At 33.5% G+C, this 12,203-nt stretch overlaps 1 protein-coding gene and 1 long non-coding RNA gene across 3 annotated transcripts in view; one reads left to right on the top strand and one right to left on the bottom strand.

The window, feature by feature from the left end:
• The window catches only part of LOC149479667 (uncharacterized), a 146,291-nt gene that overhangs the window by 90,687 nt on the left and 43,401 nt on the right, over positions 1-12,203 (top strand). The window lies entirely within an intron of this gene.
• LOC149479669 (prostaglandin E2 receptor EP2 subtype-like) overlaps positions 1-12,203 on the bottom strand; it is a 76,581-nt gene that overhangs the window by 63,230 nt on the left and 1,148 nt on the right. For both annotated transcript variants that reach the window (XR_016317230.1, XM_089708090.1), the window contains exons 2-3: positions 6,667-7,053; positions 4,624-4,800 (exon numbers count right to left, since the gene is read on the bottom strand). Coding sequence is in view for 1 of the 2 variants with exons in the window: in XM_089708090.1 (XP_089564216.1) it covers positions 4,624-4,800; positions 6,667-6,969 (480 nt within the window). In the remaining variant the exon portion in view is untranslated. The remainder of the gene's footprint in view (positions 1-4,623; positions 4,801-6,666; positions 7,054-12,203) is intronic.

Below are 12,203 nucleotides of genomic sequence, written 5' to 3'. Positions count from 1 at the left end.
GGTCAAATAATATAATCAAGCGGCATATCAATTGACGTCTGAATTACAATTAGTCATGTTTTATCAAAATCGGTTCATCTGTTTATTACATATAGGGCACCTTAGGGGTGATATAGTGGGGATAAATAATCCAAATGGAGCACCAAACGAAAGGATATGACGTGTACATATAGGTACAATTAGACATGGTTTACATCAAAATCGGTTCTGCCATTTACTAGGGGTGAAAGGGAAAAGTTGAAAGTCTGTGAAAGTAGAAGGATATGGGAGCGGGAGGATAGCCATACCCTGGAAATTTTGAACTCTTTTGTACCTAAGTTTTTTAGCTCGGTTTAGTAATAAATTTTACTAACAGTTATTTTGTGTTATTATTTATTTTATTTCTTAACTTTAAAATAATCTGTAAGTACTTATAATTTAGTTGTTTATGGTAGTACGTGTTTCAAGACGTGTTTACTCAATAATTGTGTGTTAAGTAGTAACTACTATGCAGTCACTATTCCACGCGGACGAAGTCGCGGGCACAGCTAGTAGTCAATAAATTTAGTTTATCTTTAGAAATTCAGTCTATTGGTTAAGCAGTGTTGAAAGTTATAAGGATAGCTGGGTTTTTACAGTGTAAAGTTATTAAACAAAAATGCATTATAATTTTACGATTTGCAAACGAAACCTGTTGAATGGCTATGATAATCTAATAGGTATAGAACATTAGGGTAATCACGAATATAATATTATCGTTATGTACGCAAAATACCACTTCTCCTAAGTGTTCGCATTTATATTATGAATCCACAGGCACCCTGCCACATACAAGACTAACGACTTCTGTGGTATAATGGTTAATGTGTGTCAAATTAAAAAGCTTGAGTTAGGTCCTGCTATTCATGGCAGGCGGATTATGATGTCATACACACATAAATTACAGTTTTTGTGGTAAACCACTTAATTTTACGCAAATTTCTATAATGATTGTTTAGCAAAGTCATGTTATATAATATTACATCCATTTGTATATAAAAATTGAATTTCTTGGTCCTTGGACGTCATTCATTATAAAATACTAACCAATATGTGACACTTTTCCTCGTTTGTTTCAATGTATGATAAACAATAAAATACTATAAAACATTTTCAAAGTTTTTCCCTTAGCGAAAATATTAAATTATTTTGTTTTTTCCTGCAAATATGTAATCATTAAATTACGAAATAACTTTATTTGAATTAGATTTTCGTAACTGCATGGAGTCATAAATCTAGAACTTGAAATATATTCAATCTTGAGGTCTTATTTCGACGACACGTCATAAGTTTTTTTTTATTTAAAATGTGTGTGCTTAGAATAATGTCCAACTTGGATAATGTTTTTGTAAACAATAAAGCACGAAAGAATGACGTCAAGAAGTGACCTTGGTCCTTCGTGGTCGAAACAATGTGCAATTTCGTTTGCGATATTTTTGTTATAGTCATGTTAACATTACGCAGCTTTATATGGTATGATGTGATAAGCATAATAAAGCTATTGATGCCTTTCAGGGATATAATTGTTTAGTCCTTATAACCTTGATATATGAAATCAGTTCAAAAATCTTGACTATCAAACTGTATCTAGTTAAGCTAAAATAACTTATGATATAGTTTGTTATGACCAAATTAGCTTACGCAGTTTATATAGCTCTACTGTCTACTAAACAGTGGGTAGGTAATCTCGGGTCTTGTCAAGGGTAGAATATTAAAATTTTCAAGTGGTATTAGCCATCCCCTTGCCAAGCCTTAACCGTATGTATCCAGGATATTGTAAAACGCGAGGGTCCTCTGTTAAAAAGTTAGTTATTGGTGTGTACAGGTACTTTTATTCGCAAAAAAGCCGTCTTAAAAACCGAATTATTTGGAGCTATTATGCTGGATCAATTCAAATAAAGTTCATTTTTCATTTTTAATCAATCTCACATACAAATAAAGCATTCTTAGACTATTTACCAAACCCCAACGCATTTTTGTAATTTCCATATGTTACATTTCCAATATCATTCCAAACAGTAAATATTATAACGTTTATGAATCAAGCGGTGTAGCCAGCTGTGAATCGATTCACTATTGCTTGTCAAATTTGACATTTGCACTCAAGATATGAGCACAGATAATATATTACTGTATCTGCAAAAATACTGGCTTGAAACTAGGGTGTGTTTGAAAGTCATGTCAGCTCCTGTACATAACAAGGGTCGTAAAGTTTATGTTGTTTATTTGCACTTGCGACGTTGTTTGCTGATAGCTTATTGTAATAACTTGCAATCAAATTGTACGACTAGATACAGACATGAAATAAAAAATAAGTTTATTTGGCTACAATATACACAGACAATTTTGTGAACCCTGGGTTCACAAAATTTGTAGGTTCTTAATTTTTTTTCACATAACTATTTAAAATAATGTTTCAGTGGCGAACTAGGTATATCGAGTTGAATGTAAATAATACCTTAACAATGAAGTTTTGTATGGCTCTTGAAAGCTCTCGGAGTACAGTATATATGGTTAGAGCACAGAATACATAATAGTAGCTAAACGCTACAGAACGGACACTCTCCGCCTCCCGCCAAAATTAAACACTTACCTCACCCCGCACGATCAGTCTAAAAATGGTCCACATTTTTCTACAGGGACGATACGCAACGAAGATTGACAACATTAATCAAATTGACTTAAAGTAATTTTATTATTTTGGATTTGTGATTAATGATTATCGTTTTTCGTAGAAAATGGTTAGATATTGTGCTGTTTACGGATGTATTTCATCAGGAAAACGCGAATTTTTTTTACGCTAGTCACAAATGTGCCAACCATAAAGCGTTAACACACACATTTGCAGTCTCTACAGTGTGACTGTGTCCGGGGTGTGGTTAGAGTTTGAATTGCAAGGGCATTGTTTTAATAACTATAATGTTTATTCAAACAAACAAATGATTGAGCAGCAGTATAGACTGGGGTAGAAGCCTTTAAAAATAATGAAAAGAAAAAAAAAATCGCAGTCGGATGAAACCCATTAGAAAAGGAGGGGAATATGATGAAAATAAAAGGAAAAATAAATTACGGTCAATCTGAGTTCGGGAAGTGGGAGGGGGGAGCTTTTAAGAGAAAACAATGGTTTCTCCTGATTTCCGACAAAACTACAAGTCCTATAGAAAAAAGTTCAATGGCAAAGTTGTAGGTAATTAAAAGTTCTACAACTTTTGTATTCACAATTTTTTCACATAACCTCAAAATTTAGGTGAAAAATTCAAAAAACCAAGTTTTTGGTCTTTTATTTTTATCTACTTCAATATTTATTTTTTTTCTACAAAATTTGGTGGAAACTTACTTTATTATGTCCCAAATACACTGTAATTTATTTGATTGAAAATATTTATTTTTTCGCCTTATTTTGAATTAATACCAAAAAAACAACCTAATTTTCAATCGAAAAGTCACCCGTCAAAATATCAGCTTTTTTCAAAAACTTGGGGTGCCTTTTATTTATTGAAATCTCTACTTTCATATGGTGTAAAAAAAAATAAACACTACTATAGTAAATGTTCTCAGGAAATGCATACAAACAGTGTAATAATGAGCTTTTACTAAATCAGGCACACTTCTTGAACTCTATATCTTCTCTTGTCTTCGCTTTTCGGTAATATTTCAAAAGAAAAATAATTATCTGTTCTAAGTTTAATATTTTACAGCATATTCAAAAGCAAAATGATGTCGATAAAAACATTTCAGGTAGTTCGAGAAGTGTGCCTGATTTAGTAAAAGCTAATTTTCACACTGTTTGTATGCATTTCCTGAGAACATTTACTATGGTGGTGTTTATTTTTTTTTACACCATATGAAAGTAGAGATTTCAATGAATAAAAGGCACCTCAAGTTTTTGAAAAAAGCTGATATTTTGACGGGTGACTTTTCGATTGAAAATTAGGTTGTTTTTTTGGTATTAATTCAAAATAAGGCGAAAAAATAAATATTTTCAATCAAATAAATTACAGTGTATTTGGGACATAATGAAGTAAGTTTCCACCAAATTTCGTAGAAAAAAAAAAAATTTTGAAGTAGATAAAAATAAAAGAAGAAAAACTTGGTTTTTTGAATTTTTCACCTAAATTTTGAGGTTATGTGAAAAAATTGTGAATACAAAAGTTGTAGAACTTTTAATTACCTACAACTTTGCGATTGAACTTTTTTCTATAGGACCTGTAGTTTTGTCGGAAATCGAGAGAAACCATTTTTTTCTCTTAAAAGCTCCCCCCTCCCGCTTCCCGAACTCGGATTGACCGTAATTTATTTTTCCTTACATTTTTATCATATTCCCCTCCTTTTCTAATGGGTTTCATCCGACTGCGATTTTTTTTTTGTTTAAAAAATTATCAGCTCTAGTCTAGTATGACAGCAGTTCCTATTAATTATTCTTCGATAAAATTTGAACATCTTGCAGGAACAAAAGTGTTTTGAATAATATAGTTAATATGTAAACCTACCGATGATAGAAGGAATTTGATTGTTGAAATGGCTGCAAAAATGCGGGTTTATGTTTCATCTTACAAAGATTTACATGTTAAATTAAATGCATGCATGCATGAATCTTCAGCCTACCTTCTGATACAGGAAGGGTCTGGTGAGCGCCAGGTACCGCTCGAGCGCCATAGTGACGGCGATGCACACGCTGCCGATGCCGAACACGCGCAGGCCGACCCGCGCGGCGCAGTAGTATTGCGTCTTGCTCAGAGATGGGAACTGCTCGGCTACTAAGAGCGCGCTTAGCATGCCCACCTGGGAATTTCATGGGATTGAAGGTAGATCGATAGAAATAAGTAGCAATGAATTATTTAAAATCAGTAAAGGAGTTTTTGTTATTGAATTTTCTTATTTTACTTGTGATTATTCATCTGTATTTTGTTAGTAAAGTCGTTAAAACTATGTTAGTCTAAATAATTATTATTATTATAGTTTCAATTACATTAATCTACAATTTGTTTGCACCATGGATGTTAACCCAATGCCGAAAGACGGTTCTTTGCCACTTGTCGAAGAAGACGCTTGTAATATTGAATAATTCGCCTACTATCAATTATTACTGAATGAACTTCAAAACTCAGAACGTTTAAGTACCTACTAAATTATTCTGGCAATATGCAATACCTATACTTTTGTGGTTGTATACTACAGACGTAACTCATCGCTGCGGCACAATATTACCATCCTACAGTATGGCGACGAATGTACTTGTGCAGAGAAACGGAGGGGAATTGGCGGGGGGTCGGGCGACGCGGGCCGCTTAATGCAATCACGCTGAGTTTGCATTAACTATCGCGAAAGGACGACGCAGTCGTATTTTTTGTGTAATAATTTTATTATACATAGGTACTTACATATTCTATTATGACGCGCAAAAACTGTTCCGTTTACGGATGTAAATCTACATTGAAATCCCAGAAGGAAACAATATTTCAGAAAGATTGTATTAATTGTATCTGTTGAATTAAAATCAAAGTTATGTATATGTTGTCCTCATTATTTTCTAATCAGATTGTACATCCCAATGCGAATGCATTACTTAGTTAAATGGTATAATATACAATTAAGAACATCCAAAAATAAAGTGTCCACGTAAATAATATTTAGCAGTGCAATATCTGTAATTATATATTTATGAACAAATAATTACATCAGATTTAATAATCGCAATTATTTTGAATGTACATATGGATAAATGATTTCATCATAATATTAATAATCAAAATTGTTTTATTTCCCATTTGTTGCAACCCTAGCGTATTTTCGTGTGGCAGCGTAAGTACCTACGCTGGCGGCGGCATCGCGCGACATCAAAGGCGATTCCTTACTGTAGGAAATAATATTGTAATACTGTGGCTGCGGCTACATTCACCTACTTATTATAATGACTAGTCAGATTATTGGCTTTCCTCTTCGATAAAACCAAGCTCGTAATTCGTATTAATATGTGCAAGTAATATGAGTATACATTATTATCGCGTTTATCATAATAATACATCATTTATAGCTCATAATTCTATAAAGTCCTGTAACCGCCTCATAGATGCACCCAGATTGCAAGGCATGAATTATTAGTCTCGTTAAATTAAAATCTTGCCGCTCATTAATATTGCATGGGGCATCCCATGCAGCCAATTATTTCACTTATCTCCCGTCGCTAAGCTGTGACAAAAACGGGTTTTCTAATGTCAACAGGAGGCGGCCATTCCAGCCTATAATAAGCTTCAACTGAATGGCTTCAAAGTATCTCAAAGAGGCTAATTTAAAAATTCTTAAACTTAATACAGAAAGTAAATCGAATGTAGCATCCTTAATGAGGGTTGCTTATGAATTTTCTCTTTGCCGAAAGTAAGAAGAAGAAGAAAAACTTGCCGAAGAGTTCATTTAAACTAGAATCCTTAGTAATATTATTAATGCGAAAGTGTTTTTATTTGTTTATCTTTCGTTCCCGTCGGAACGGAGCAATTTTATGGTATGATATTCGAGCCAAGAGCTACTGAGTAGGTTAAAAAGTGATATTGTTGTTCCGCGTTTAAAAATCGAATTCTCATGGTATTTTTTTTTGACCAAGCTTGCGATTTCTTTATGTACTATTATTAAAAATATATAAAAATTATTTACCAGCGCAACCAGGTCGTTAACAGCTAGCGAAGTCAGCAGCAACAAATGTTTCCTATTTCGGACTCGTTTCTCGCCGATTCTCAGCGCCACTATCGCCGCCGCGTTGCCCACTATGCCGATAGCGTATGCCACTTTGACCACATACATGAACACATGTTTGTGGGATCTAATGCTCGAGGTGGTTTCCAACGTGGCATTCTCGAACGTGGCATTGTTAAAAGTGGCGTTTGCAAAAGTGGCGTCGAACGCGTAATCTGTGGTACTCGTGTTGTATTCGGGAGCGAATGTTGACAGCATTTCCATTTTGGTTCACAGCATTAGCAGTCAGCTCAGAGGTGGCGCGTGATGGAATGTCTATCGATTGATGAACATTATCGGTGCCTGCGTCTGCAATAAATACGTCGATTTAGTGACTACTTTAAGATATTCTAAGTGTGTAGCGAAAAGTAAAAAATACTTTAAAGTCAGTATAAAAATCTAAAAATAACCAAACAGAATTAAACAAATAGCATTGTTAGTTTATATTATACTAGCGACCCGCCCCGGCTTCGCACGGGTGCAATGCTGATACTAAATACACTACAGAAAAACTGTGAACGTTGTATATAAAAACATAGCGGCCCGCTCCGACTTCGTATAGATAGCCTGGCGGCCGGCCGGTACCGCCGCAAACGCTACGTCCCGCAATTTTTAAATCTGTAATATCTTCGAAAATATTCACTTAAATCATACGGTGTAAAGGGCCATATAGATCTATATTAAACGAACAATGTATTCAAGGTATTTAATTGGTTAAGGATTAATGCTGTATTGGTTAAAATCGCATCGAAAATTAGCCATTATTTTTCGTAAAAAGTAAATGACAAAAAAATGTTATTGTGGGTTATCCATAAGAGATAGACATATACCATCGCGGACTTTTCTATAGACCTTTTCAATGTGTATAATACTTAGTACATTATTTTGATAAAACTCGTAGGGTTCAGCCTGCGTTTGCAATGTAAGCGGAAAAAATGTAATTTTTTACGACATCACTTTAGAAACCTCAAAAATAACAGTACTTCTCCACTATTTAATGGATGTTATTATACATATAAACCTTCCTCTTGAATCACTCTATCTATTAAAAAAAACCGCATCAAAATCCGTTGCGTAGTTTCAAAGATTTAAGCGTACAAAGGGACATAAGGACATAGGGACATAGGGACAGGGAAATCGACTTTGTTTTATACTATGTAGTGATATCTACATATATATCTGACTGCGATTGACAAGGTAGCAAAGTATTAACCGGTTGCAATAGGCACTTACAGAAATTCAGAATCATCATATTTTTATCTGTTGGAATATTAAATTTGCAATTTGTATTTAGACACACAACTATGAAAGCATGTATGTGGCTCACGATGCTGAACGTTAAGTAAGTAGATAAAAGCTACTCTTCATAGTGAAGCTTTCCTGATAAACATTTTAATATTTATATTTAAGTGGATAATTTTAAGAATTATGGATTATTTGATGATAAAATGATCTAAATGGCTAGTTTTGCATTTAAATGAGTGACAATCATTGTTAGCAGTGCAGCGGTATACATCGCTACGAAAGCTCTATAAAGCTCTATCTCTATTGTATGTCAAACACTTCCAAATATTTCAATTAATGTTACGTTATCAAATTTCAAACAGCTGACTGTTGTGATAACAACGTTAACGACGTGATAAGGCTATCTAAAAATAATATCTGAGGGATGACGCAGCCCGCGGCCCGTGCGGCCCGTGCCTCCCGGAGGCGCCAGTTATCACCTAATTGTGTTTATATCTAAATTCTATATAAACCTCATGTGTTTTTATTTGTACTTTGTGTTGCTCTATCGCTCTACATAGTGATTATTGTAGACATTTTACGGCAGACATCTCGGAATAGCTACGACCAAAATCAAGTGTTTTAGACATACGTTACCAGCAAAGTAATTCTGAATACATCGCTTTTTAAATCTTAATTTTAAAGTCTATATCTTTACTTTTTCTTCTGCCAATTAACAACTGGGAAAATATGATAGCTTCAGTGAAGAGATCGATTGATATAAAACTCGTTGGCTTTGCTCACGACACATGCCACAGCACAACATGGAAAGCACGACAAGAAAATTCGAGAGGATGAAAAAGATTCACAGGACTGTAGCATAGAAAAGCTTTGTGTACTTAGTATTTAATTGAATATATGAACAGATTTTATTATATTATAATTTTATTACATATACGTTTTAATGTAGGCCTACACCTAACTAGTAACTACATCATATTAAAGTATAGGTAATGTTTAATTTTACATCGTTCCTACTCTCTCCAATTACATTTATGTTCAATAAAACAAATTGATCTCACTAGTGTGTGTGTGTGTACACACACAGAGCTCAGCAGGCAATTAAGTAATTGCTCTCCGATGAAGTTATTGATTTGTAAATATTTTGAATAGCTGTCGACGCTTGTCCGTAATCGGGCTTTATTTACATCAAATGGTTCTCATATTACGCTTTATCGATCGTTAGGTATATTTATAATGTTACCAAGAACATATAATAAACTAGCGACCCGCCCCGGCTTCGCACGGGTGCAATGCTGATACTAAATACACTACAGAAAAATTGTGAACGTTGTATAGGTATAAAAATATAGCGGCCCGCTCCGGCCTCCGGCATCGCACGGGTATAAAATACATAGCCGGGCGGCCGCAAACGCTACGTCCTGCAATTTTTAAATCTGTAATATCTTCGAAAATATTCACTTAAATCATACGGTGTAAAGGGCCATATAGATCTATATTAAATGAACAATGTATCCATGGTATTTAATTGGTTAAGGATTAATGCTGTATTGGTTAAAATCGCTTCGAAAATTAGCCATTATTTGTCGTAAAAAGTAAATGACAAAAAAAAGTTATTGTGGGTTATCCATAAGAGATAGACATATACCATCGCGGACTTTTCTGTAGACCTTTTCAATGTGTATAATACTTAGTACATTATTTTGATAAAACACGTAGGGTTCAGCCTGCGTTTGCAATGTAAGCGGAATAAATGTAATTTTTTACGACATCACATTAGAAACCTCAAAAATAAAAGTACTTCTCCACTACTTAATGGATCTTATTATACATATAAACCTTCCTCTTGAATCACTCTATCTATTAAAAAAAACCGCATCAAAATCCGTTGCGTAGTTTCAAAGATTTAAGCGTACAAAGGGACATAGGGACATAGGGACATAGGGACGGGGAAAGCGACTTTGTTTTATACTATGTAGTGATAAATACTGTTTTTAAAATTTTTAGAAATGTTTTTCTACACTAACAAGTAACAATGTTCGTTAAAAATAAAAATAATTTGGAAAATCCAAAAGTGCACGCCTCATAATTTTTTTTTAATAAATATTTATTAATTATTATTTTTGTTTATTTAATAACAATTAAACCACATCGAATCAGACCCTGAAAAATGAAAGGGTTCTATTCCTGAGCATACTCAAGCGTAAGAGAAAAAAAAAGACTCGATTAGTAAAGTATTTCGGTCGCTATCGTGTTAACAAGAAAAAGGATCCGCACATACAGACACACGGACGTCCAAGACAGAACTTTTTTAAACTGTTTTTTAACTAGTTTAAATAACAAAAATGACATCAAAAATATCATGAACGTTAAAAATAGTGTTTTTTCTTAATATGTGTGTGTATGTATTATCTTACAAGTGCAATGTATGATACATAAAGACATTTTAAGTTTGAAAAATCAGATGTTTTGCGCGAAGTGACAGTAGTACCCACCTCAACGCTTCGCTTGAGGCGTGCAATATGATTAAAAATGTAGTTTCAAATATTTTTTTCATCTTCATAATATAATAAGTTCTATTTTCAGGTCCTATTAATTACCACAGATAATATTTTAATACTATACTAACATAACGTAGGATTACATATCAAAGTTCGATAATAACTTTGATCTTCACTCAGAAGTCAAGGTTGCGGGAACTTATAAAAGGAAAAGTTTCAGTGCGAAAGCTTTTCGTCATGTTGCAATAATGCGATTACTTATATACATAGAGGGATATAGGGATAGAGAAAGCGAATTTGTTTTATACGCGCTACAGCTACGCAGTGATAGTGATAACCAAAAGTCCAAACGTGAATCATTGAATGGTGTTTATCAGCCAACGACTATCAATCCACAGTGACAAGTAAATTGCGTGCTGAAAGGTGATATTACTAGCGATTTATATTCATATTGGCAGGAAAATATTACCTCAGTAAACAAGGTGAAAACATAATTGTATCCCACTACATACAGTAGGTTATTTACGACGTTATAATATGAACCATAAATTATAGAAAATGTTAATGGTGCAAAAGAATTTTGCGTTTACAAATCATGCGCTGCATATTTTTTAATTCAGTATTCGGATTTTTTTTACTTTACAAATAGATAAGAATCTTTCTAGATATAATAATGCGTGAGTAAAAGTATGCAAAATATAGATGGTTGGTACCATGTTGGTATGTAGGTGTAAGTCACAAAGTTACAGCAATGCGTTTTTTCCAAGAGTAGAGTGCAGAGTAGGTAGTTATCTGAAAACGATATGGATTTATGAACGAAGTCCAACGCATCTTCTCGGGGATCATGTTTTTGAAGCCACGGAATTGCAAATGCACACAATATTTGGGTCATTTTATTTGAATAATGCTTGTGTTACTCAAGATTGTGAGAGCACCGTTACTGTGTTGAATAGTTACGTAATTCTGATCCTGCACAAGAGATACTAAGAGAGGAAACATTATAATTTATTTATAGGTACCTAGTAAATCTAGTACTGAGTTGATTTCAAAAAATATTTTCCAATAGAAGAATAACTATGTACTTTTTTCTTGTTATTTTATTGTAGGTACATATTAGGTATTAATCCCAGATGAACCCGGGTGCTGAAGGGACGTTTGCCTAGTCTATCATATTTTACAAATATAATTTTCTCCTAATTCATTTCTTAATATTATGAGATGGCGTTGTGTAAAACAACCGGTACCAATATTATTCAAAGAAGTGTACAGCAATAATTAATTATTATTCAATTTTACCCTAAGATTTAACTTGATGCAATGAATTATTTAAATAACCACGTCATATTATAATACATAATAATTTATATATCAATTGTCAATTAAAAATTTCCTTTTGTGGAATTACTGCTCTTTGACGGGGAAAAAATTGTATTTGATCTCTTTCAATGTACCTATGACAAATTAGGAGTTTTTATGACTTCACCGGGGTTCGAATCTGCGACCTGATTTTACGCTGCTTTGATATTATCAGCTACTAGACCGAGAAGGTGATTGAAATTCAAGGGCTTTTTTATTTAATTAGTTTCAACTTTTAAGTATACAATTTTAAATTAAAAAAAAATTGATGATTACTTCTTTCGAATGAAAATTCGTTATCTACCTATATTTTTATAGGTTGTAGACGTCATGTTTACTTACCTGGGTAGTTAGTAT

The sequence above is a fragment of the Colias philodice genome, chromosome 20 (genome assembly GCF_061535455.1).
Source record: "Colias philodice isolate Cphi_HAF_F1 chromosome 20, ilColPhil1 Martin Lab GWU primary, whole genome shotgun sequence".
NCBI lineage: Eukaryota > Metazoa > Arthropoda > Insecta > Lepidoptera > Pieridae > Colias > Colias philodice.
This window is presented reverse-complemented; position numbering and strand designations above follow the sequence as displayed.